General features: G+C 44.2%; 1 protein-coding gene across 1 annotated transcript in view; it reads right to left on the minus strand.

The window, feature by feature from the left end:
• The window catches only part of GALNT9 (polypeptide N-acetylgalactosaminyltransferase 9), a gene marked incomplete at both ends in the record, with an annotated part of 94,592 nt that overhangs the window by 42,274 nt on the left and 27,757 nt on the right, over positions 1–24,561 (minus strand). The window contains 4 exons of the mRNA XM_081339138.1: positions 447–644; positions 7,348–7,522; positions 8,938–9,104; positions 21,577–21,757. Of these exons, the coding sequence (XP_081195264.1) occupies positions 447–644; positions 7,348–7,522; positions 8,938–9,104; positions 21,577–21,757 (721 nt within the window). The remainder of the gene's footprint in view (positions 1–446; positions 645–7,347; positions 7,523–8,937; positions 9,105–21,576; positions 21,758–24,561) is intronic.

Raw genomic sequence — 24,561 nt, forward strand, 5'->3', positions numbered from 1 at the left:
TTCCATGGGTAATCAAAGGTCAAGCTGAGAATGGTGGCTGAACCCAACAGGGCCACTTAGTTTAAGGCCAATCAACAGTCAAGCTCAGAATAATGGCTGAACCCAACAGGGCCACTTGATTTAAGGCCAACCAATAGACAAGATGAGAATGATGGTGGAAACCATCAAGGTCACTTGGTTTAAGGCCAACCAATAAATAAGTTCAGAATAATGGCTGAACCTAACAGGGACACTTGTTTTAAGGCCAACCAATAGTCAAGCTGAGAATGGTGGCTGAAACCAACAGGGCCACTTGATTTAAGGCCAACCAATAGTCAAGCTGAGAAGGATGGATGACCCCGAGGGCCACTTCATTTTCATGACCCACCATCATCATCTCTCACAGCACCCGGCTTTGAGAATCAGCCAGAAATGGCCATCCAACTATCCTTTTTGCAGAGAATCACCTGATGGGTGCAGACTCATCTCCTCTGTTCAGCCAGTCCTGTGGAGGAATGATGTACATGCACCAAAGACCCCAGTTGTAGCCGTGGGCAGCGTTGGCATACTGTTGCACTTCAAAAGTATTGTACTTGATGTTGTCTATAGCTGGTAGGACAATCCGTTTGCGGTCCTCTTTAATCCGGGTCAGGGCCGGCTCTACCCTGTAAACAATCAAGATGGGTTATTTATTCATTCGGACAATAGTTACTGAATTTTGAGCTCTGTATGACTCTTGGTGGCTTAGAATAGGGGAGGGGTTGGGGAGAAAATAGACACCTTTAAAAATAAAGAGATGAATCATAGGTCTCCAGAAGGCAATATGTATATAACAATCAAAATACCCTACAGGGACTCAACTACCAGCCTCTTGCAAGGTCTGGGAGAAGAGCCAGGTTTTCTTGGTATTTCCATTTTATTGTTAGGTGTTTATGAAAGAATATTTTTTATTTTATTTTTTTATTTTAATCCCATTTATATCCCGCCCTTCTCCAAAGACTCAGGGCGGCTTACAATTTAAGCACAAACCAATGTGCTTAGCAATATAAGAAATCTATTATGTATAGTGGGAGAATAAGGCAGAGGTCATGCAACAGGGACACACAACCGAAGTGGGATCTCGTCACGTTCATGTGTTCCAAGAAGCTTCTGACTTCGCATCTATTTTCCAGTCTAAACTCACATATATTGGACGTTAGCTTAAAAGCACTTGGTTGACACATTCAGCTCACGAAAAGAAGGTTGGGAGATAGTCAGCAATACACTCAGTGAAAACAGTGAAGCTTTTTCTGACCTTCTGAAGGTTTTCAAGGAGGGAGGAAGAGGATCTCGGAGGGAAGGCAAGGACAGGGGTAGAGGAAGACATTGAAGAGAACACTGTAGGTCAGTGATGGCAAACCGTTGAGAGACCGAGTGCCCAAACTGCAACCCAAAACCCACTTATGTATCGTCGGGTGCCGGGTGGGCGTGGCCCTTTGGGTGGGCGTGGCCCATTGGGTGGGCGTGGCCCATTGGGTGGGCATGGCTGCAGTGGTAACGGCAGACTGGGTGGGACTAAAAAGTTCAACCAATCAATTCCAACTTTGCCAGAACTTTTTTTCCCCGCGAGAAGCTGAAATTGATTGATTGATTGAACCCTTTTTTTTTTTTTGCACACGGCGGCGGAGGCCTAAAGCGAAAAGGTTTTATAAGGCCCAGCTGAAGGCCGTGCCATAGGTTCACCACCACGGGTCTAGATGTTAGAGGCTCTCCTGCTCGAGCAGGGAGTTAGACTAGATGACCTCCAAGGTCCCTTCCAACTCTTTTGTTCTAAGCAACATGAGACTCAGAACAGCTAACTCAAAGAGAGCCCTTAATGGCGAAAAGTGTTCTTAGGTTCGCCACCACGGCTGTAGGTAGTGACTTTCTCTTTTAATGACTTTTCAAATTGAAGCTCCTGGTTCATCCCTAAACTCTCCAGAAGCCCACCCAAAGAGACTCTGCTTTTGAAATGAAGTCCTCACGCCATTAAAAGTCACACATCTCTGGAGCTTGAGAATGAGACCCAACGAATTCTTCTTCTGATGTTTCTCTACCAATCCACTTTCTACAGTTTAGAGCCAGACAGGAATTATGGAGATATTCTCCCTTCAAAGCACATCTCAGCCCTCTTCTGCTAGTTCTACCAACAATGAACGTGTCTTCCTCTATGCTCTGTGCGATGCATGTAGAAACAAACCCATGTCCAAATACACAATCACGCTGATGCCTATTTTGACCCGTCTATCAAGTCCCTGAATCCTAAAGCAATTGATGCAGGGGATAAAAGCAGCTCTTAGCTTTTGCAATTCTTCTGATACTTGGGTGCAGTGAGGAGAAAAGTCACCTTGGGCTCCTTAATTACCAAGTGACAGCTCCCTGAAGGGAAAAGCCACAGGCAGTTGTCAAAGTTGCCGTAGGAAGGAAGACAAATGTCTGACATCATCACTGCAGAAATACAGTTCAGAGTCTTGCAGCTAAGGAGATCAGTGGGCAGGCTTCAATTCACTGAGTGGGCATCTAGCCTGCCGAGTGCAGCTGATTTGCATGGAACAGAAGCACCAAAGATACAGTTTAAGGAATGAGGTGCTTTGACCTCTGAACTCTGTGACCTTCAAAGAAGCTGGGTGGTTAACCTTTTCTCATAACAAAGATAGCCAGCTTTCAGCCAATTATCCAATCAAACAATGGCTTGGATGATTTTTCTCATTGAAAACCACCTCCTGCTCCTGCTCCCCCTCCTCCCTCTCCTCCTCTTCCCCATGGATTTCTCTGAAATTCATGTGAACTTTTTTTTGGGAAGAAGTCTTTCCTTCCTTCCTTCCTTCCTTCCTTCCTTCCTTCCTTCCTTCCTTCCTTCCTTCCTTCCTTCCTTCCTTCCTTCCTTCCTTCCTTCCTTTCCTTCCTTCTTTCCTTCCTCCCTCCCTCCCTCCCTCCCCTGCATCCATCCATCCTTCCTTCCTTCCTCCCTCCCTCCATCCCCTGCCTCTTTCCTTCCTTCCTTCCTCCCTCCCTCCCCCACATCCATTCATCCTTCCTTCCTTCCTTCCTTCCTTCCTTCCTTCCTTCCTTCCTTCCTTCCTTCCTTCCTTCCTTCCTTCCTCCCTCCCTCCCTCCCTCCCTCCCCTGCATCCATCCATCCATCCATCCATCCATCCATCCTTCTTTCCTTCCTTCCCTTCCTTCCTCCCTCCCTCCCTCCCTCCCCTGCATCCTTCCTTCCTTCCTTCCTTTCTTCCTTTCCTTCCTTCTTTCCTTCCTCCCTCCCTCCCTCCCCTGCATCCATCCATCCTTCCTTCCTTCCTCCCTCCCTCCATCCCCTGCATTTCTTTCCTTCCTTCCTCCCTCCCTCCATCCCCTGCCTCTTTCCTTCCTTCCTTCCTCCCTCCCTCCCCCACATCCATTCTTCCTTCCTTCCTTCCTTCCTTCCTTTCTTCCTTCCTTCCTTCCTTTCCTTCCTCCCTCCCTCCCTCCCCTGCATCCTTCTTTCCTTCCTTCCTTCCTTCCTTCCTTCCTCCCTCCCTCCCTCCCCCGCATCCATCCTTCCTTCCTTCCTTCCTTCCTTCCTTCCTTCCTTCCTTCCTTCCTTCCTTCCTTCCTTCCATTTCAGCAGCATGATTTTGGAAGAAAACCGGCCTTGGGGACACATTTAAGGCTGGACCTCTTTGCTCTATGCTACAGCAATTGCTCGTAGCAGTTGGGAAGCAGTTGGGGGCCGGACACGAGGTTGTTACTCTGGGATGGATATTTCTTAACTTTTTTGAAACATTTCTGACTGCAAAGGGAAGCTGGACGTTAGCGTTAGCCAAAATCCACGGTCACGTTCAGCTCCATTTTCATTTCAATAAAAAAGCCTTTCTTGCACTGGATGACCATCTAGAGGTTGCCTGTTGAGACAATAAAGATTAAAAAGGAAGAGCAAATCCTCTATCGGAAGAGAAAATCTGGGATGCCCGCTGGTGCTGTCATACTGGATATGGCTGAGCTTCTCTCTCTCTCTCTCTCTCTCTCTCTCTCTCTCTCTCTCTCTCTCTCTCTCTCTCTCTCTCTCTCTCTCTCTCTCTCTCTCTCTCTCTCTCTCTCTCTCTCTCTCTCTCTCTCTCTCTTATGATAACTGTAGCCCTCTTAGGCCAGAAAGCGTGTCCTTCTCTTCACATCCTTTACATAGCTCCATGGCAACACCATAAATATTCCCGTTCTGTTTATGCAGTTTCCAAGAAAAAAAAAGGCATCTGGTTCACTAGGAGGAGAAAAGGAATCACTGCTCTGTGCAGGCAGTCCTTGACTTACAACAGTGTTTAGTGACAGTTTGAAGTCACAATGGCACTGAAAACAGTAACCTACGACTGTTTTTCAAACTTGCAGCATCCCTGTGGTCGGATCATCAACATTCAGATGCTTGGCAACTGGCATGTACTGATGATGGTTGCTGTGTCCCGGGGTCACGTGATCCCCTCTGGCGAACATCTGGCAAGCAAAGTCCATGGGGAAGCCAGATTCCCTTGACAACAGATGTGTGTTCTGTCCCAGCCTATGTGAGTCCTTGCTATGCTCACAAGGAGAAACCCCTCTTCCAACAAGCAGGCAGGAAACCGCAAGAAAAACCAACCCTTTTTATTATTCACAGACCTGGGTTAATGTCCAAGGCAAACAAACACAGTCCACAGAAACTCCATCCTCAACACGAATGGTTGCCTTTGGCAACCAGTACCTCCACACCTTCCCTTTTATTATTCAGCCATGGCCTGGCTTCCTAATGCCTTCTCCTTTGCCTTTGGAGCCGCCCCATTGCATTCCTCTGTCCTACTCGCTTCTCTTGCCTGCACTTTCATGCATCCTGGATTTGTCCCAACTGTTCTTCATCACTGTCCAACTCAGACTCCCAGCACAGCTGTGTCTCAGCCTGAGCACGAGTAGAGGGGCCAGACTCCTTGTCAGATTGTAAGTCTTGGAGCTCCTTAGAGCCTTCCTCTGACTGTAATGTCACTCCAGGCCCCTCCTCCTCCTCCTCTGATTCCTCAGACGCAGCTGCCGGGTCCACTGGCTGGTGAGGAATCACCACAATATGTCCAAGGGTAGACAGAGAAATCTGTTTGGAAGCGGGCATCATAGGAGGAAAGCATCATGTCATTTCATGCTCCCTCGGAAAGGGGTTGATGTTTGTACCCCAATGCATTCCAACATTTTATTATTTATTTGTATCCTGCCTTCATTATTTTTATAAATAACTTAAGGTGGGATTGCAAACAATGATCCTTCTTATTATTATTTTCTGCACAACCACAGCCCGGTGTGATTGGTCCACTCAGCTGGCTTTTATGGCTAAGGTGAAACTAGAGCTCACATTCTCCAGGGGATTGGTCACCTGTTACCCAGTTGGCTTTCCCAAGGGCAGGACTAGTACTCACTGTCTCCTGATGATTGGCCCAAACTCATCTAGCTGGCTTTCATGGCTAAGGTGGGACTTGAACTCACAGCCTCCTGCTTTCTAGTCTAGTGCCTTAACCACTGGACCAAACTGGCTCTGCATTTTGCCCAGAGCTTTGGATCCCAAGGTCACCTCTGAGGACACAGGGCAACCAGGACTTGTCCCTCTTAATTTTTTCAAGTGTGTTCTCCTTCTTTAAGTAACCCACTTCGATGAGCGGCTTATAAATTTAATAAATAAAACAAACACCGAATGGATCTGACTGAGGGCAGCCCCAGTAAATCCCATCGTCCTCATTTCCACCTTCTGGACCACTAGATGGATCTGGACCATTGAGAGGACCTGATATATGCTCTCATAATGTGAAAGAAGTTTGGGTTTGCAACAGTGGCAAATATCTGTAGCTTGGGTGTAGGATGAGGGTGAAGTTTCGTTCTCCCAGCTTTTGGGTTGTTTTCCAAATGTTGCGTTACCAGGCTAGGTGACATCTCCAGTGGTGTTCAGGGGATGTCCATGCCCGCATCCTTCTGTTGATAAGGTCTTCTGTTGTGGGTCTGTTGAGTGAGGGTCTTGTGATGGGTCAGGTGTGAGTTGTCTGTGAAAGGTTGGTGATGGGTCTTGTGATGGGGAGGTTACATCAGATCAGGATCATTGGAAGGTGAACTGCTGGTGGGAGTGGGGGATTGCGCGGGATGCTTCTGGGTCGGTGTTGTCTCTGGTTGGCTGTGCGGTTGATTTGGATCCTGAGGGGTTCATAGTCTAGTTGTGGGTCGATGTGTCTGTTGATGGAATTGCTTGTGGAGGGCCAGCCCTCGATGAACTCACGAGTGTGATGGGTGGTAGTCCGGCCGATGAGTTTAGTGTTGCTCCAATGAAAAGTTTGGGTACTCGCCAAGTGTCCATATGATGGATGTCGCAAGCAGCCTTTCCTAGCAGGCAAATATCTGATGGGAAGTTTGAGCAAGATTATCTTTAATTGGCATGAAATTATCATGACAGAGCACATTAGCCAAGTTTGAAGAGATCCTTTCCAGCAACATTATTATTATAAAATTGTCATCACAAGGTCTTTTATTGATTGCCCATTAGAGGAAGATCTCTGCCGGTTTGGTTTGTTTATCAAAGAGTCTAATGAATTTCTTATTCAAAAATATTTTCGGTCCTAAAGCTTAATCTCAAAACCTACTTCTGAAATACATTAATAATGTTTTTTCTCCCCCTAACAACTCTTAAATAAGCTTTGGGGTGTTCTTTTGTTGTTGTTTTTTCAACCAGAGAAGTAGGAGGAATAAAATATATTTATACAAGAAAATAGAAGATTACGCTGAGCTTGTCGATCAGAAGGTCGGCAGTTTGGCGGGTCGAATCCCGAGTGCCGTGTAGCAGAGTGAGCGCCTGTTACTCGTCCCAGCTTCTGCCAACCTAGCAGTTCGAAAGCACGTAAAAATGCAAGTAGAAAAATAGGGACCACTACGGTGGGAAGGTAACAGCGTTCCGTGCGCCTTTGGCGGCTAGTCATGCCGGCCACATGACCACGGAGACGTCCTCGGACAAGCGCTGGCTCTTCGGCTTTGAAACGGAGATGAGCACCGGCCCCTAGAGTCGGAAACGACTAGCACGCATGTGCGGGGGAACCTTTACCTTTACCTTTAGCGTAAAATTGCAAAGTATAAAAAGGAGCAACCGGGGAATAACCTATAAAATTGCAGTGTCTAGCTTAAGCGCTGTAAGCTAGATAACAAGGTTAGGTAAATAAGCAACTCAAGAATTGTGAAAGAGAGAAATAGGCGTTGCAAGAGATGTGTTTTGGAGATCTGTAGGGTGCGGTTCATGGCTTTTTCTCATTTCCCCCCCCCTCTCAATTCTTCAGCTTCCATCGGCTGAAAATTTCAGAAAGCTTGCCAACTAACACAATGTCTTACCAGCCCGTGTTGAATTCAACGTGAGCGTCGAAAAAACCAACAATTGGGGACGTTGAAGCTTTCCATCCTTGGATTCTTGCTCGGATCAAGCCTTCTCGTTTATTATTGCGAACTATTTTCACCAAACCTGGATACCTTTTGTGGACATATTGGTCCAAGTTAAACTTTAGCTCAACTGTAGGTAGGAAAAGAGACAGTGTTATTCATTCCACAAACAGGGGCAACTCTATGTAATCTTGATGTACAGCTACTAGTCCTTGTTTACTGATCGTTCGAAGTTACAACAGCAACTGAAAAAAGTGACTTATGACCGGTTTTTCACACTAAGGACCATTGCAGCATCCCCAGGGTCACGTGATCAAAATCCAAATGCTTGGCAACTGGCATGTACTTATGACAGTTGCGGTATCCTGTGGTCACGTGATCCCCTTTTGCGACCTTCTGACAAGCAAAGTCGATGAGGAAGCCAGATTCGCTTAACAACTGTGTGACTAACCCTAACAATTGCAGTGATTCACTTTACAGTGGTGACAAGAAAGGTGGTAAAATGGGGCAAAACTCAGTTTAAAAAAATGTCTCAGTTAGCAGCAGAAATTTTGGGCTCAGTTACGGTTGTAAGTCGAGGACTCTCTGTATAAAGAAATCAGTAAGAACATCCAGTTCAGCCCTTTTTTTCCCCATCTCATCCCAAATGGCTTTCTTTCATGATGGACAACACAGGCCTAACAGAGTCAGAAACACAAACAAACAAGCCGGTATTCTCCGGCTTGACAGGGGGCTGGACTAGAAGACCTTCAAGGTCCCTTCCAGCTTCTATTCTATTCTATTCTATTCTATTCTATTCTATTCTATTCTATTCTATTCTATTCTATTCTATTCTATTCTATTCTATTCTATTCTATTCTATTCTATTCTATTCTATTCTATTCTACTCTACTCTACTCTACTCTACTCTATTCTATTCTACATTCTCTTCTCTTCTCTTCTCTTCTCTTCTCTTCTCTTCTCTTCTATTCTATTCTATTCTATTCTATTCTATTCTATTCTATTCTACATTCTCTATTCTATTCTACATTCTCTATTCTATTCTACATTTTGTTCTATTCTATTCTATTCTATTCTATTCTATTCTATTCTATTCTATTCTATTCTATTCTATTCTATTCTATTCTACATTTTCTATTCTATTCTACATTTTCTATTCTATTCTACATTATTCTATTCTACATTTTGTTCTATTCTATTCTATTCTATTCTATTCTATTCTATTCTATTCTATTCTATTCTATTCTATTCTATTCTATTCTATTCTATTCTACTCTACTCTACTCTATTCTATTCTACATTCTCTTCTCTTCTCTTCTCTTCTCTTCTCTTCTCTCTATTCTACATTCTCTATTCTATTCTACATTCTGTTTATTCTATTCTATTCTATTCTATTCTATTCTATTCTATTCTATTCTATTCTATTCTATTCTATTCTATTCTATTCTATTCTATTCTATTCTATTCTATTCTATTCTATTCTATTCTCTACTCTACTCTACTCTCTTCTCTTCTCTTCTATTCTATTCTATTGTGAACAGTTACCATTATCGCTGTTGTCGTCCACCAGAATGACCTCCTTGAGCAAGTGGGATGGTGTGTGATTCACAACGCTGTGAACTGAGCGTAGGATGACAGACAAGGCTTCGTTTACAAAAATAAAGACCACTGAGATTTGGGGGAGGTCATCAGGATAGGACATCTGTTTGCACCTGCAGAGAACAAAAAGAGGTCTAAGATCTTCTCCTGGTGAGGAACATCTTACCTTCCTTCTTCCATCCGTTCACGAGCTTTTACTTTCCCGGCCACCTCAATCACGCAAGGCCATTCCTCTCCTTCCTAGCCCAATCAGATGTGACCTCTTCCCAAAGAAGTCCCCGTCCCCCAGATATTGGCTGATCATCCTTCCTGATCCAAGCTGATTGCAAGGAAGAATCAAAGGATCAATCCATGGGTGAGAAAGAGCCCTCGGGGTTAACTGGCGCATGCAACCCCTGGCTGGGATTGTGACAGTTTCATAGACCAGGTGAGTTCTGGATCAGATTCATCGAGGACCTTTTGACATTTCCTGCAACACACCCCTCATGAAAGAAACTTTCTGGTTCTTGCCCTTGCACAGAAATTAACATGAAAAATAACCGACACGCTCTCCGTGGCAATTCCAGAGCCCAATTACCATAGCAATTACAGAGCCTGTTCTCTAAAATACGGCTAATGAGCCCAGGGGAAATGACTTTCTTTCCTCTCGTCAAATTCACTGACCTCCTCGCTCAACACTTCAACATAATGATCATGGGTTGTTGTTTTTTTTTTAACCATTAGTCACTTCTCTTTGGGGGTGGGAAGACAGGAGGGTATGGAAGTCTACCAGGTACCCTGCAGTGGTGATGGAGGGCAGGATCCAAGAATTTATTTGTTTTCCAAACATCTAGACCGGGATGCCTTGCGCACAGTCACTCATGCGCTCGTGACCTCTCGTCTAGACTACTGTAATGCTCTCTACATGGGGCTGCCCTTGAGGTCCACCCGGAGACTCCAGCTGGTGCAGAATGCAGCCGCGCGAGTCGTCTTGGGAGTTTCCCGATACTCCCATGTTACACCTCTGCTCCGCGAGCTGCATTGGCTACCGGTTGCTCTCCGGGTGAGGTTCAAGGTGTTAGTTATGACGTACAAAGCCCTTCATGGCATGGGTCCAGATTACCTACGGCAACACCTGCGACCGGCGTCAACGTCCCTCCGTCCAGTGCGCTCCCACAGAGAGGGCCTCCTCAGGGTGCCGCCGATCAAAGAATGCCGATTGGTGACCCCCAGGGGGAGAGCGTTCTCTGTGGGCGCGCCAGACCTTTGGAACAGCTTACCGGTTGAGCTCCGGACGGCCCCCGACCTTCGCTCCTTCCGGCGCGATCTTAAAACATTCTTTTTTGAACAAGCTGGCCTGGTCTGACGGGATGGGGTTGGGTTTTTAAAATTAGTTTTTAACTTAATATGTATTGATTTTATGGGCATGATGTTTAATTGGTTTTTAATGGTTTTTTAATTTTTGTATCTGATTTTTATTGTGTATTGCCCTGTTCACCGCCCTGAGTCCTTCGGGAGAAGGGCGGTATAGAAATCAAATTATTAAATTAAATTAAATTAAATTTTCCATCGCCACTATTACCCAAGAATCTTTCAGGAAAAAAAACCGAAGGAGGAGAATAATTAACCATTGCAGTGCAGAGCTAATGAGCTAATGGAAAAGCTTGTGGATAACAGGGACAAAGAAGGGGAAGGACATTGGAGTAGATGTATGTGGGAAGCAAAGGAGGTAGGCTGTATCCAACCCCCTAAAACAGGGGTCCCCAACTCCCGGTCCATGGACCGGTACTGGTCCGTGGTATGCCAGCAACTGGTCCGCATAAACAAGCAAAGCCCCATTGGCGAGATGTGGGCAGCACGCAAAACCACAGGAGGTCCATGGAAAAACCTTTCTCCACGGAACCGGTCCCTGGTGTCCAAAAGGTTGGGTACCTCTGCCCTAGAAGACTTTGAAGAGACAAAGAGATATCAGAATAACTGTTATTATTGCAACAGAGCTGGAAGGGACCTTGGAGGTCTCCTAGTCCAACCCTCTCATCAAGCAAGAGGCCCTAGACCATTTCGGACAAATGGTTATCCGGGCAGCCGTGAGTTAGAATGAAAACCTAAGAGAGAAAAGAATTCCATTATTTGCAATCCTGGCTTCCTTTCAGTAAAGTCATATCAAAACACTTGAGAGTCAAGTCTCTCTTGAAGGACATCATGCATCTTTCACAGAGGGCCTTCTGATAAAATCAAAACAAAAACCTAGCAATTGGAGAATGGTTCAACTTTGAAACCTTTTGCACCCAAATAAGTTCAGGCCAACTTAAGCAACTTTGACACTAACCGAGATCAGCGTGTGTAAATGGCAGGGTTTGGTGTGTTTTTTTTAATCTGCCCTAGTTAGATGGGTTGTCCGATTTTTGATTTGGCTGGCAAAGGAGCAGATCTTTGGTTTCATCATGGCTTTCGCTGCCCATTGCTGTTGTCTACCGTGTGCAAAATAGGACATGAATTGTGGACGAAGCAAAGTCTTTTTTTTTTGCAGCTGGAGATTGGAGGGTGGGGGTGGGGGACAGAGAGGGCGTTGATTCAGAAGATAGTGCTACGGTGGAAAGAAATTAATATTTCAGGCAGCTCAATTTTTCAGGTCTTATATATAATTTACTTTAACAGGTCACTCCTGCTCGGCAAGCTGAATTGTGCAGAACAAGTAAAAAAAAAAAGAGGCAAAACTTATAGGAAAGAAAGAAAGAAGGAAGGAAGGAAGGAAGGAAGGAAAGAAAGAAAGAAAGAAAGAAAGAAAGAAAGAAAGAAAGAAAAAGAAAGAAAGAAAGAAAGAAAGAAACTGCAATTTTGTTAAGAAATGCTGTTGAAAGGAAAATGGCTAAAACCATGTCCCTGGAATATAGTGCAGGGGGTAATTTTCTGATGGGTCCTAGGACGGGCAGTCATGGATGCTGGATTTATCCCCAAAACATAGAATTGTACCATTTTGTGTAAGTCAGACCAGAGCATCTCTTCAAGAGTCCCCTCCCTACACTTGTGATGATGTCTATCTCAGCCCTGGATTGTACCTGCCTGGATTCGGTAACGCTTTCATGCTTCCGCAAGACCTGGTTGAAATCCCCAAGCTCTAATCATAACTGACAGTTGAAAATACGTTCTTTTAACTAGCTGGAATAAAATTAGTTTAAAGTAAAATACCGTCGCTGGCATTTCTTTTAATTGCAGAAATGGTTCAGGAACAAGGAAAAGGAGAAAGCAAGGAGGAGGGGAGGGGGAGGGGGAGGAGGAGGAGGAGGAGGAGGAGGAGATACCAATGAAGGAGAATATTTGTGGCTCAGGATTGAAATGAGGGATTCCTGCTGTTCTCTGAGCTTGCTTGTTTTCTTGCAGACATTTCATTACGGAAGGAAGGAAGGAAGGAAGGAAGGAAGGAAGGAAGGAAGGAAGGAAGGAAGGAAGGAAGGAAGGAAGGAAGGACTATGGGGTCCTAGGCTTGTTTCTTGCAGACATTTCATTACCCAAGGAAGAAAGGAAGGAAGGAAGGAAGGAAGGAAGGAAGGAAGGAAGGAAGGAAGGAAGGAAGGAAGGAAGGACTATGGGGTCCTAGGCTTGTTTCTTGTAGACATTTCATTACCCAAGGAAGAAAGGAAGGAAGGAAGGAAGGAAGGAAGGAAGGACTATGGGGTCCTAGGCTTGTTTCTTGCAGACATTTCATTACCCAAGGAAGGAAGGAAGGAAGGAAGGAAGGAAGGAAGGAAGGAAGGAAGGAAGGAAGGAAGGAAGGAAGGAAGGAAGGAAGGAAGGAAGGGCTATGGAGTCCTAGGGACTTTGTGAGCTTGATTATTTTCTTGCAGACGTTTCATTACCCAACTAGGTAACATCTTCAGTGCTTGCCTACCTCTCAGAGAGCACCAAGGATCCCTCAAGGAGAAGGAGAAGGAGAAGGAAGAGAATATTTTTTTTCACAATAATGGAGAAAGAGGAGAAGGAGAAAGAGAAGGAGAAGCAGGATTTTTTTTTTCATAATAATGGAGAAGGAGGAGGAGGAAGAGACAAGAGAGAAGAAGAATAGAAGATGGTGATCAGTGCCCATATCTTAGAAAATAAAACGGCAGCAGCTTCTTCTCCTGTGCTGTCTTGAAAACAGGACTTTCCCACACACACACACACACACACAAACAAAGGAAAGATGGTTCAACTGCGACGATCAAGTACATATCTGAAGGACCACAAAAAGTTGAGCTAATTCTTCCTTCTGGCGCAGGAGTTACTCTGCAGGTGTCCATTCCATCTTTCTTCCTCAATTCCAGATGCGCTACTTAACACCCAAAGCCTGCCAATCTTTTCCCTGCAGTCTCAGGAATGACCCACACGATGAAGTTATCGCAAAGCCACTTGCTCCTCAGCTCCTGACTGAACTACCTTTCCCTTGGGCTCCTTGCCGGGGGGGGGGGGGAGGGAAGGAATTAGAGCCACACCAATTTAAGCCTCGTTTGGCACAAATTTGCATCTGTTTACTGTCTCCGCGGTAGGTCAGAGCATAGTAAGAAACACGGATATATAAAACTTATTATTTCCATCGCCCAAATATTTCTTCACAAAAAGCCAAACACTTCAGGCACTGGGAAACGCAAGCAATTATCTTTTAAACAATAAACCGCACAATTTCTCTACATCGATCTTCCTTGCAAAATGATAATGGCCAGCTAAGCTTTGTGGCTATAAAACTGTGCACGCTTTCAGCAGAAAAGGACCATTGAATTCAATAAGAATGGTTTCTAAGTAAGAGTCCCTACGTCTCTGGAAGTAGCAACCTCTAGTGCAGGATTTCTAGAATCAGAAGCTACAATAAAAGGAGGAGCATCATTCCAGTATTTGAGGGGATGCCACAAAGGGACGCGGTGGCTCAGTGGGTTAGGACGCTGAGCTTGTCGATCAGAAGGTTGGCAGTTTGGCGGGTCGAATCCTGAGTGCCGTGTAACAGAGTGAGTGCCTGTTATGTTCGTCCCAGCTTCTGCCAACCTAGCAGTTCGAAAGCACGTAAAAATGCAGGTAGAAAAATAGGGACCACTCCGGTGGGAAGGTAACAGTGTTCCATGCACCTTTTGTGTCTAGTCATGCCGGCCACATGACCACGGAGACGTCCTCGGACAAGCGCTGGCTCTTCGGCTTTGAAATGGAGATGAGCACCGGCCCCTAGAGTTGGAAACGACTAGCACGCATGTGCGGGGGAACCTTTACCTTTACAAAGAAGCAGGGATCAAATTATTCTGGAAAGCACCAGAGGGCAAGAATAGAATAGAATAGAATAGAATAGAATAGAATAGAATAGAATAGAATAGAATAGAATAGAATAGAATAGAATAGAATAGAATAGAATAGAATAGAATAGAATAGAATAGAATAGAATAGAATAGACCCTAGAAAGAGTGCAGAGAAGAACAACAAAGATGATAAGGGGTCTTGACACTAAGCCATACGATGAACGATTGAGGGAACTAGGTATGTCTAGTCTAATGAGAAGGACTAGGGGTTACATGATAGCTGTCTTTCAATATTTGAGGGGCTGTCAAAGAGAAGAGAAGGTCAACCTATTCTCCAAAGCACCTGAAGGCAGGAGAAGAAGCAACAGATGGAAACTAATCAAGGAGGGAAGCAACCTAGAACTAAGGAGAAATTTCCTTATGGTTAGAACAATTAATCAGTGGAACAGCTTGCTTTCCCGACGTTGTGGGTGCTCCATCACTGGAGGTGGACAGCCATTTGTCTGTGATGGGGATTATCTGAGCAGGGGGTTGGACTAGGTCACTTGGAGACCTCCAGGGTCCCTTCCAACTGTTATTCTGTTGATCAGCTTGCCTCCAAAGGTTGTGGGTGCTCCATTACTGGAGGTTTTCAAGAAGAGACTGGGCATCCATTGGTCTGGCATGCTAGGGTCTCCCGCTTAGTTTGAAATTTGCATCCCCAAGAACATCATTGCCTATCTTTTATTGACATGGTAAAAAGGTAAATGTAAAGGTTCCCCCGCACATGCGTGCTAGTCGTTTCCGACTTTAGGGGCCGGTGCTCATCTCTGTTTCAAAGCTGAAGAGCCAGCGCTTGTCCGAGGACGTCTCCGTGGTCATGTGGCCGGCATGTGTTCCAATAGGTCAACTTATTTTCCAAATTATCAAAAGGCAGGACAAGAAACAATGGGTGGAAACTAAGCAAGGAGAGGAGCAACCTGGAACTAAGGAGGAATTTCCTGACAGAACAATTAACCAGTGGAACAGCTTCAGAAATCGTGGGCGCCCCATCACTGGAGTTTTTAAAGAAGAGACTGGACAGCCATTTGTCTGAAATGGTCTAGGGTCTCCTGCTTGAGCAGGGGGTTGGACTAGAAGACCTCCAAGGTCCCTTCCAACTCTATTATACTATTGCAAGAACGCATATGTCAACTTTTTGAAGTAGGCCAGGCTAGGAAACAGATATTGCAAGGATCACAGGAACAATTTTTTTGTTGTCGAGTAGAATAACAGCATTTTGGCAGCCTGCCAAATGTGCCTTCCAACCCCTCTTACATCAAACAGAATTAAAGAAAGGATATCTTAGGTGTCTTTCTTCTCTTTTGCTCCTGTCCCAGGGCTGAGATGTTGTTCGTTGCCTTGCATACCTGGCTAAATTCATCTTTCTTTTCCTCTAAATAACGTTACTCTTCAACTGTTGATATGATCTATCAGTCTAATAGTGATTTGTTTCTAATGATATTTTAGAAGGCATATCTACCTGCTTAGCTATGGAAATTGTGGTCTGTGAGTCAAGGACTACCTGTATGGTATTCGAGTCTTACTGTCACTATTAAGAGATAATTCTTTTTTTTTTAAAGAGAACATTCTAAAATAAAGTGCCACCACTGGAGGCTATTTCTTGTGAATGTTATAGTACAGGTAGAATAGAATAGAATAGAATAGAATAGAATAGAATAGAATAGAATAGAATAGAATAGAATAGAATAGAATAGAATAGAATAGAATAGAATAGAATAGAATAGAATAGAATAGAATAGAATAGAATAGACCTTGGAGGTCTTCTAGTCCAGCCCTGTGCTCAGGCAGGAGGACCTATACCATCTCAGACAAGTGAATGTCCAGTCTCTTCTTAAAAATCTCCAGTGATGGAGCGCCCATGGTTTCTGGTGGCAAGCTGTTCCACTGGTTAATTGTCCTGACTGTCAGGAAGTTTCTCCTTAATTCCAGGTTGCTTCTCTCCTTGATGAGCTTCCAACCATTGTTTCTCATCCTTCCCTCTGGTGCTTTGGGGAATAAATTGACCCCCCCGTTCTTTGGGGGAGCCCCTTAAATAGTGGAACACCGCTATCACATCTCCCCTATTTCTTCTTTTTTTAGACTAGCCAAACCCAAGTCCTGCAGCCGTGCGTCATATGTTTTAGCCTCCAGGCCTGGGATCATCTTAGTTGCACTTCTTTGCATTTTTTCCGAACTCTCAACATCTTTTTTGTGATATGGTAGGTAGTCTCGCTGCACTTCGTTTAGTGACCTTTCAAAGTTACAACAGCACTGAAACAATGATTTAGGACCGTTTTTCACACTTACGGCTGTTGCAGCATCTCCCTGGTCAGGTGATCAAAAGTCACACCCTTGGCAACTGAGTCGTATTTATGACAGCTGCAGTGTCCCAAAGTCACGTGATCCCCCTTTGGCGATCTTCCGACAAGCAAAGTCAATAGCCAGATTCACTTAACAACTGTGCTACTAACTTAACTGGTGATTCACATAACAACGGTGGCAAGAAAGGTCATAGCCAGATTCACTTAACAACCGTGCTACTAACTTAACTGCAGTGATTCACATAACAACGGTGGCAAGAAAGGTCATAAAGCAAGGCAACACTCAACAAATGTCTCACCTGGCTACATAAAGTTCGGGCTCAGTTGCGTCTGTAACCTGAGGACTAACTGTCATGTGACTTGTACCAACGTTCTTCTTAGTCTCTTATTATTTTCCATTTCAATTGACAAGATTTGATTTGCGAAATTGTACCTCGACCTCTAGGAAAACACGAAAAAAAACTATTTTTGGCAACAAGTCCATTCCGGCAGAAAACCCAGTCCTGTTTATCAAGTATTCATAGCCTCGTATTGAAAATATTGGATATGCAGTAGTTGGTTTTTTTTTACTTTTTAATTCTTTCTTTTCAGATTTTGTTTGTGTGTGTGTGTGTGTGTGTGTGTGTGTGCTTTTATAATTATACTTTCAGGCCCAATTAAACTTCCAAACATAATGCCGATGAAACTGTAGCTCCTTAAAAAAATATGCAGATTAAAATGTTCAAAGAAAAGCTTTGGATGTGTGAATTTCCCAGGTCAACTGTGAATAGCAAAACAAATATGCATTCTCTTTTTTTAAAAAAAAAATCATTTCATTGGTTCGGCAATTCTGTTCCATTAAAAGACAGACAGAGCTTAAAATAGCTCATGATACAATCCCACGCACGTCTCAGAATTTCAGCTTTTTCCGTGAGAAGGTCCAGCAAAACTCTCGTATAACTATCCCTACGTATAATTAAAAGCCAAGACTGCTCGGGTAATTATAACCGTTTGGGGGGTACGAAGAGCACGATGACTTTTCTCCATTTGGGGGAGCAATTTTCCTAGCTGGATTTGAGAGCCCTGGGTGTATAGTCAAGGAACTTGGAGAAGCAGAAAGCGAAACCACTTCAGCCTGGCTCCGTTTAGTGTCACTAAAATACGAAGCCCTTTGCAGCTTTCTTTTCCAAACTTCTCAAATGCTAAAGATAAACTGAAGATTGTTATTATTGGTTTGTGGCACACTTGGCCAGATGTTCAGACTGGATTTGACATTTTTGTCCACCTATTAGAGTCCTTCCCAAGGACCTGGGGTAGGCAGATGTTGAAGTTTTATGGTGTTAGAGGTATCGTGATTATTTCTTCTCCTTCTCCTCTTCCTCCTCCTTTTCCCATTTTCCTCCTCTTCTCCTCCTCCTCTTCTCCTCCTCCTCCTACCATTCTCCTCCTCCTATTCTCCTTTTCCTCCCATCCTTCTCCTCCTCCTCCTCCTCCTCCTCTTCACAAACCCCTCTCCTTCTAATTCTGATTATGTTATGTAGTTGGGTAATGAAACATCTGCAAAAAACCAACCAAACCCAGTGAGCACCAAGGATCCCACAGCCTCCTCCTCCTCCTCCTCCTCCTCCTCCACCTCCTCCTCCTCCTCCTCCTCCTCCTCCTCCTCCTCCACCTCCTCCTCCTCCTCCTCCACCTCCTCCTCCTCCTCCTCCTCCTCCTCCTCTTCTTCTTCTTCTTCTTCTTCTTCTTCTTCTTCTTCTTCTTCTTCTTCTTCTTCTTCTTCTTCTTCTTCCTCCTCCTCCTCCTCTCCACCTCCTCCTCCTCCTCCTCCACCTCCTCCTCCTCCTCCTCCACCTCCTCCTCCTCCTCCTCCACCTCCTCCTCCTCCTCCTCCTTCTCCTTTTCTTTCCTCTATCCTCTCCTCCTCCTCCTCTTCCTCCTGCTGATATTTTGGAGAAGGCAACAGGGAAAATGTTGTAAAGGAATTGAATTCTCCTTCAGTTTTCCCAGCTTGGCTGACAATGAAACCTACAGTCATAAGATCCGCTGGATTCCAATATCAATGCGGGATGAAGCACATTTTGAATCTCGCGTTTGATTTTGAACAAAGGGTATCGTTCGGTTTTTGCTTTTTTCCCTACCATTCTATTGAATTTTCATTTGCCCATTATCTCCCTGTTATTCCCCAAGGGCTGCTGGTAGTAATTAAGATCTACATTGCACCCTTTTGTGATATAATTAAACTCAGTGTTTAATTAGAAAGCCTAGCCAGGGCCAAAGGAAGAGAAATCAATTTTGTATCTAATGGGCCAAGGAAGGATAAGGGAAACATACAGGAAAACTTGAAATGGTATCAAAAAAATCAGCTCAGAGCTAACCCTTGACTTCTGCGTCAACTGAAACCTCACCGTGAAATTCTTCAACTTGAACCACCCATTGGCATTGACAAATTCGCCATTGGTCAATTGCAAACAGCTTCCATCCTGCGATGAGAACTGTAACACCATTAAACATCCACATCTGCCTATCCCAGGCCCTTGGTAAGGACTAGACAAAAATGCCAAATCCAGTCTGAACATCTGGCTGATTGTGTGATGATGATGATAATGAATAATAATAATAATAATAATAATAATAATAATAATAATAATAATAATAATAATAATAATAATAACAACAACAACAACAACAACCCCGGATTTAACAATTGTCAATAAGAAAGACAAAAAAAGTCTGGATAGTGGACGTGGCAGTGCCAGGAGACAGCAGAATAGACGAGAAAGAACTGGAGAAGATAACAAAATACAAAGACCTACAAATAGAAATAGAACGACTGTGGCAAAGGCAAGCAAGGGTGGTACCAATATTAATAGGCACCTTGGGGGCAATCCCAAAACAACTGGAGCACCACTTGAACACCATCATCAGCATTGACAAATTCGCCATCAGTCAATTGCAAAAGGCAGCCTTACTAGCAACTGCTTCCATCCTGCGACGAGATCTGTAATACCATCAAGCATCCACATCTGCCTATCCCAGGTCCTTGGTAAGGACTTGGTAGGTAAACAAAAATGCCAAATCCAGTCTGAACATCTGGCTGATTGTGCAATGATCAATAATAATTATTATTTATATTGTTGCCCTCCCACCCCCGGAAATCTCCTCCCAAACCTGCAAACAGCTGCCTCTGAATAAACCAGTACAAATCCAACGTGTCACAGCTTTCAATTCCTCTAGAGCAGGCATGTCAAACTTGCCGGCCCGCGGGCCGGATGCATCATGACGAAACCGCGCCCTCCACATTGCCGGCAATGGGGAAAAAGTTGTGATACGTCTCACGACGTCACGCAACGTCGTGAGTTTGACATGCCTGCTCTAGAGCTAATGGAAAAGCTTGTGGATATCAGGGACAAGGAAGGGGAAAGACATAGGAGTAGATGTATGTGGGAAACAAAGGAGGTAGGCTGTTTCCAACCCCCTAGAACAGGGGTCCCAAACCCCCAGTCCGTGGACTGGCACCGGGCCGCAGCATGCCAGCAACCGGTCCGCACAAACAAGCAAAGCCCCATCCGTGGGATGCAGGCAGCACACAAAACCACACACTCTCCGGTCCGTGGAAAAACCTCTCTCCACGGAACCGGTCCCTAGTGCCCAAAAATGTTGGGGACCTCTGCTCTAGAGGGGAATCTTATCTGCGTAATGAGATGCAGAGAAAGAGATGCTCTGTTCCTTCTCCTGTTTGGTGTTCCTGTTTCACTTTGTAATAACATTTTCTACACCTCACTTCAAGTGAGGGTAACCATCTGTGATGGCTGCCGAAGTGAGACCCAGTTGTTCTGGAAAGGTGGTTAGACCAAACCAGTGTTTATTTTTTTGGAAAACAAAACACCCACAAAGGGAGGGTGTGTGTGTCTTAGATCATGAGGTTTAGGTTCTCAAAAGCCAGCCCGAGGAAAATTAATGTAAAGGAAGGCGTGGGAAAAAGAAATTTGCAAAAGAGCAGAGTTGCATCAAAGCTATGAGCGTGGGAAATTTGCAATATCAAAATTAAAACTGTCCAGGTTTCATCTACTGTACCAGGGCAGCTGCTAAAATCTGGGTCTACACAAGGCTTGCGCCTTGTCTTAGTGAGATACCACAAAATACAAATGCTTAGGCCCAGCACATCTTTGAGGATGGAAAGGAATAAAGTCACAGGAATAAAACAATGTGGAACATTGTGTTCTGCCTTTGAAAACAGGAAAGTTAAACCACCAAGTTGATCTAGACTCCTGGTGATTTTGTGGATATATCCATGCTGTTTCCTTGGTAGCAGTACAAATGTGGTTTGTTATTATTTTCACGCAGAATGTTGATATTTTTTTCAGGACATACGTCCCTGGTGTTTTGGGTAGTCTCTCTTCCAAATATTTAACCAGCAGTGTGTAACTGCCAGCTTTTCAAGGCTAACCTTGACTTAAACATATTTTTCTCTGTTTTGCCTTGGGGAATATTGTAAAGGCATAAGAATCAGGACCACCCTTTAGTGTTGGATAAGAGTTAATGGAATTTGGATTTAGGCCATTTGTGGGAACATAAGGATTCCAGGTTGATTCCTCTCTTGACGCCAACCCCTGGCTCTGCCCTCTTTCTCGCATAGGTATGTGGGAATCAGCTTGGGAGACAGAATGAAAAGCCACAGCCAGGGCAATGATTAGATAAAAGGCATTTTAGCCCACAGAAGTAACACAGGTGTGTTAAACTCCTCAAAAGGAACCATCCATAGTTGCTTAGTTTGCAATCCAAGAAACCAACCATGCCCTTGTAAATGAAAACAGGAATTAAAAAGAACAAAAGAAAGGCAAATGAGAAAAACAAGAATCTTAACAATCCCATTCAGATTATACTTTCTCAGTATCCGTATGCTAAAAGTTATAATTTCCCATTCTATAATTAATTCAGTTTTCTGCAACTCTTAGAATCCATCCAAAACAAGTACAGGAAACAGAGTAATTTTCACCAATGGTTGGTCATGCAGAGAGCTTCCTTACCTTTTGGGTCTATAGTCTGGAATAGATCTGTCCAATGAAATCCGATCACTCAGTTGCGCATTATAACCATATTCTTCATATTTCGTTTCAGATTCATGGCTGTCATCTCTCAATGTGGCAGCCATTCCTCCTTGGCCCAATCCTCCTGGGCCTTCAACTAATCCCATTGGCTTGGCTAGACCTGGGAATTAAAAAAAAAGAAAATATGGATGCACTTAGTTTAGAAAATCAAGGCAGTGGGTCAAAGATAGAGTATTAAAAGTGGAGTAAGTAGGGAAGTCCAGGCTTATATTCAAATGAATATAAAGGTTTATTGGAAGCTTCAGCTCTCTACAAGAATCTGAGTCAATGGAATTCAAGGTGGTCTGTTCTTGTGGGTACAAAGGGATTCCAGACTGATGATGCATTTTACCCCACCCTCAGACTCATCCTGGTCATCTCCTACACATAGACAGTCAAACTGGAACCCCCACCACTTCCTTCTCTGTTGTCCCATCCCAGGAGAAACTTTGCTTAAACCAAAATCGCATCAATTTCACTCTGTAGCTGGATAAAAATGCCAAATTCAGTCTGAATGTCTAGCTGATAGTGCAACAAACCATAATACTTTCTCTCTTTTGTGGATCTTAGAGCTGCTAATTGAATAAACCAATGGTTTTGTCACTGTAGGAGGAAACCTGGTTTCCTACTGCCCATCACTCCTAAGTAACTGTCTATGGAGATTCTCTGTCATCTAAGTCATCTTGGTTGTCCCAAAGGTGATTTTTCAAGAGCCAACTGGACAAGAAAGCAAGAAAGCAAGGAGGGAGGGGAGTAAGTAAGTAAGTAAGTAAGTAAGTAAGTAAGTAAGTAAGTAAGTCAGAGTCTATGGAGATTCTCAGTCATCCAAGTCATGGTTGTCCCAAAGGTGATTTTTGAAGAGCCAACTGGACAAGAAAGCAAGGAGGGAGAGAGGGAGGGAGGGAGGGAGGGAGGGAAGGAAGGAAGGAAGGAAGGAAGGAAGGAAGGAAGGAAGGAAGGAAGGAAGGAAGGAAGGAAGGAAGGAAGGAAGTTAGTTTATGGAGATTCTCAGTCATCCAAGTCATGGTTGTCCTAAAGGTGATTTCTGAAGAGGCAACTGGACAAGAAAGCAAGGAGGGAGGGAGGAAGGAGGAAGGAAGTTTATGGAGATTCTCAGTTATCCAAGTCATGGTTATCCCAAAGGTGCCTTTTCAAGACTTAATTGGACTTTCTTTGTTTTTCTTTGAAGACGTTGAGAAGAAGCTTCTTGGATAAGAAGCGAAACAAAGAAAGTCCAGTTACCTCTAGATAAAGCACCTTTGGGACTCCTAAGTAATAATTCCTTACTTCATGACTTCAATCTTCACTTAGATTCAGAAATCCTTCCCATGTTCCCCAACTAGATCCCAGAATTCATAATGGGTTTCAGAATTTGAACCTTGGTTGCTGGTCTATCTGCTCTTGCAAGAGAATCCAGAGACATCAACAACAACAACAAAAAGCTCGCAGATAGCTTTGTGCTGCAGTCTTCTTGTACACCGGTAGTGCTGGTAGACACAATAGCATGGCTTAGCCCTTCTGTCTCTCAGGATATAAAATTCATTACTTTTTTTTAATTGGAAGTGATGCTACATTTATGTGTAGAGATCTCCAATATCAAAATGTAATTGCTTTTAAGGAATCCTCATTTGAAGCCCGCTTCCCCTGGAGAGAAGGAGATGGAGTCTAATTACAAGAGATAATTTGAGAGAAGATAAACAAATAACAGAAGATCATCAAGGTCAACAATGAATCAACCCAAAAGGTGCTAGAAGTAGGTTTCACAGCAACAGCAACCATAGATTTGATTAAATATTACTCACCTATCATTACTGACACTGAGAAGTGAAGTTTTTTGAGGGTGGATTGGCCATATTAAGAGAATAAGGAGGCAACGTTTGGGAGATAGAAGTAGGGTGATGAAGGAGAGCTTGTGTGAGCTGTCCTCTCTCCCTAAGCTACTCTACTGGCCTTCAAATGCAATGGACGATATTGCCCCAGGGTCCAAGACTCAACTGCCCATCCAGATGACTTTGGGGTCCTTGGTGCTCTCTGAGTTTGGTTGTTTTCTCACAGATGTTTCATTACCCAACTAGGTAACATCATCCATGTCGGAAAGGAGTAGCATTTGCTCTCTTTTAACACCAAGATTAACAGAAGACCAACAATGCCCAATCAAGGAACTACCAACTCAGACAAACAAACAAGCAAACAGTAAACAACAGTCTAATCAAGGAGTCACTAAATACTCCTTATCAACATTGACATGGGAAACCACTTGTATAGAAAAAGACAGCAAACCCCACTCCTTTTTAACACTGATGATGTTACCGACTTGGGTAATGAAACATCTGCAAGAAAACAACCAAGCTCAGAGAGCACCAAGGACCGCATAGTCCTTCCTTCCTTCCTTCCTTCCTTCCTTCCTTCCTTCCTTCCTTCCTTCCTTCCTTCCTTCCCTCCCCCTCTCCTTCCCTCCCTTCCTCCCTCCCCCTCTCCATAAATCCCTTTCTAGTTCTGATGATGTCACCTAGCTAGGTAATGAAACATCTGCCAGAAAACGACCAAGCTCAGAGAGCAACAGGGACCCACAGTCCTCCTCCTCCTACGCCTCCTCCTCCTCCTCCTCCTCCTCCCCTCCCTATTCCCCCTCATCTTTCTTCTCCCCTCCACAGATTCCACTCCTCTCTTGCACTGATGATGTTACCAAGTTGGGTAATGAAACATCTGCCAGAAAATGACCAAGCTCAGAGGACCCCAAGCACCTGAGAGATCTTCTCCTTCTCCTTTTTCAATTCCTCTCCACATAACCTACTTCCCTCCAATACTGATGATGTTACCGATGTTGGGTGAGGAAACATCTGCAAGAAGACCACCAAGCTCAGAAGAGAATGAAAGACCCTCTTTGATATGAGCTAGCAATATTTTCTTCTATCGGTATCAAGT

The sequence above is a fragment of the Vipera berus genome (assembly GCF_964194415.1).
Source record: "Vipera berus genome assembly, chromosome: 14".
Classification (NCBI taxonomy): domain Eukaryota; kingdom Metazoa; phylum Chordata; class Lepidosauria; order Squamata; family Viperidae; genus Vipera; species Vipera berus.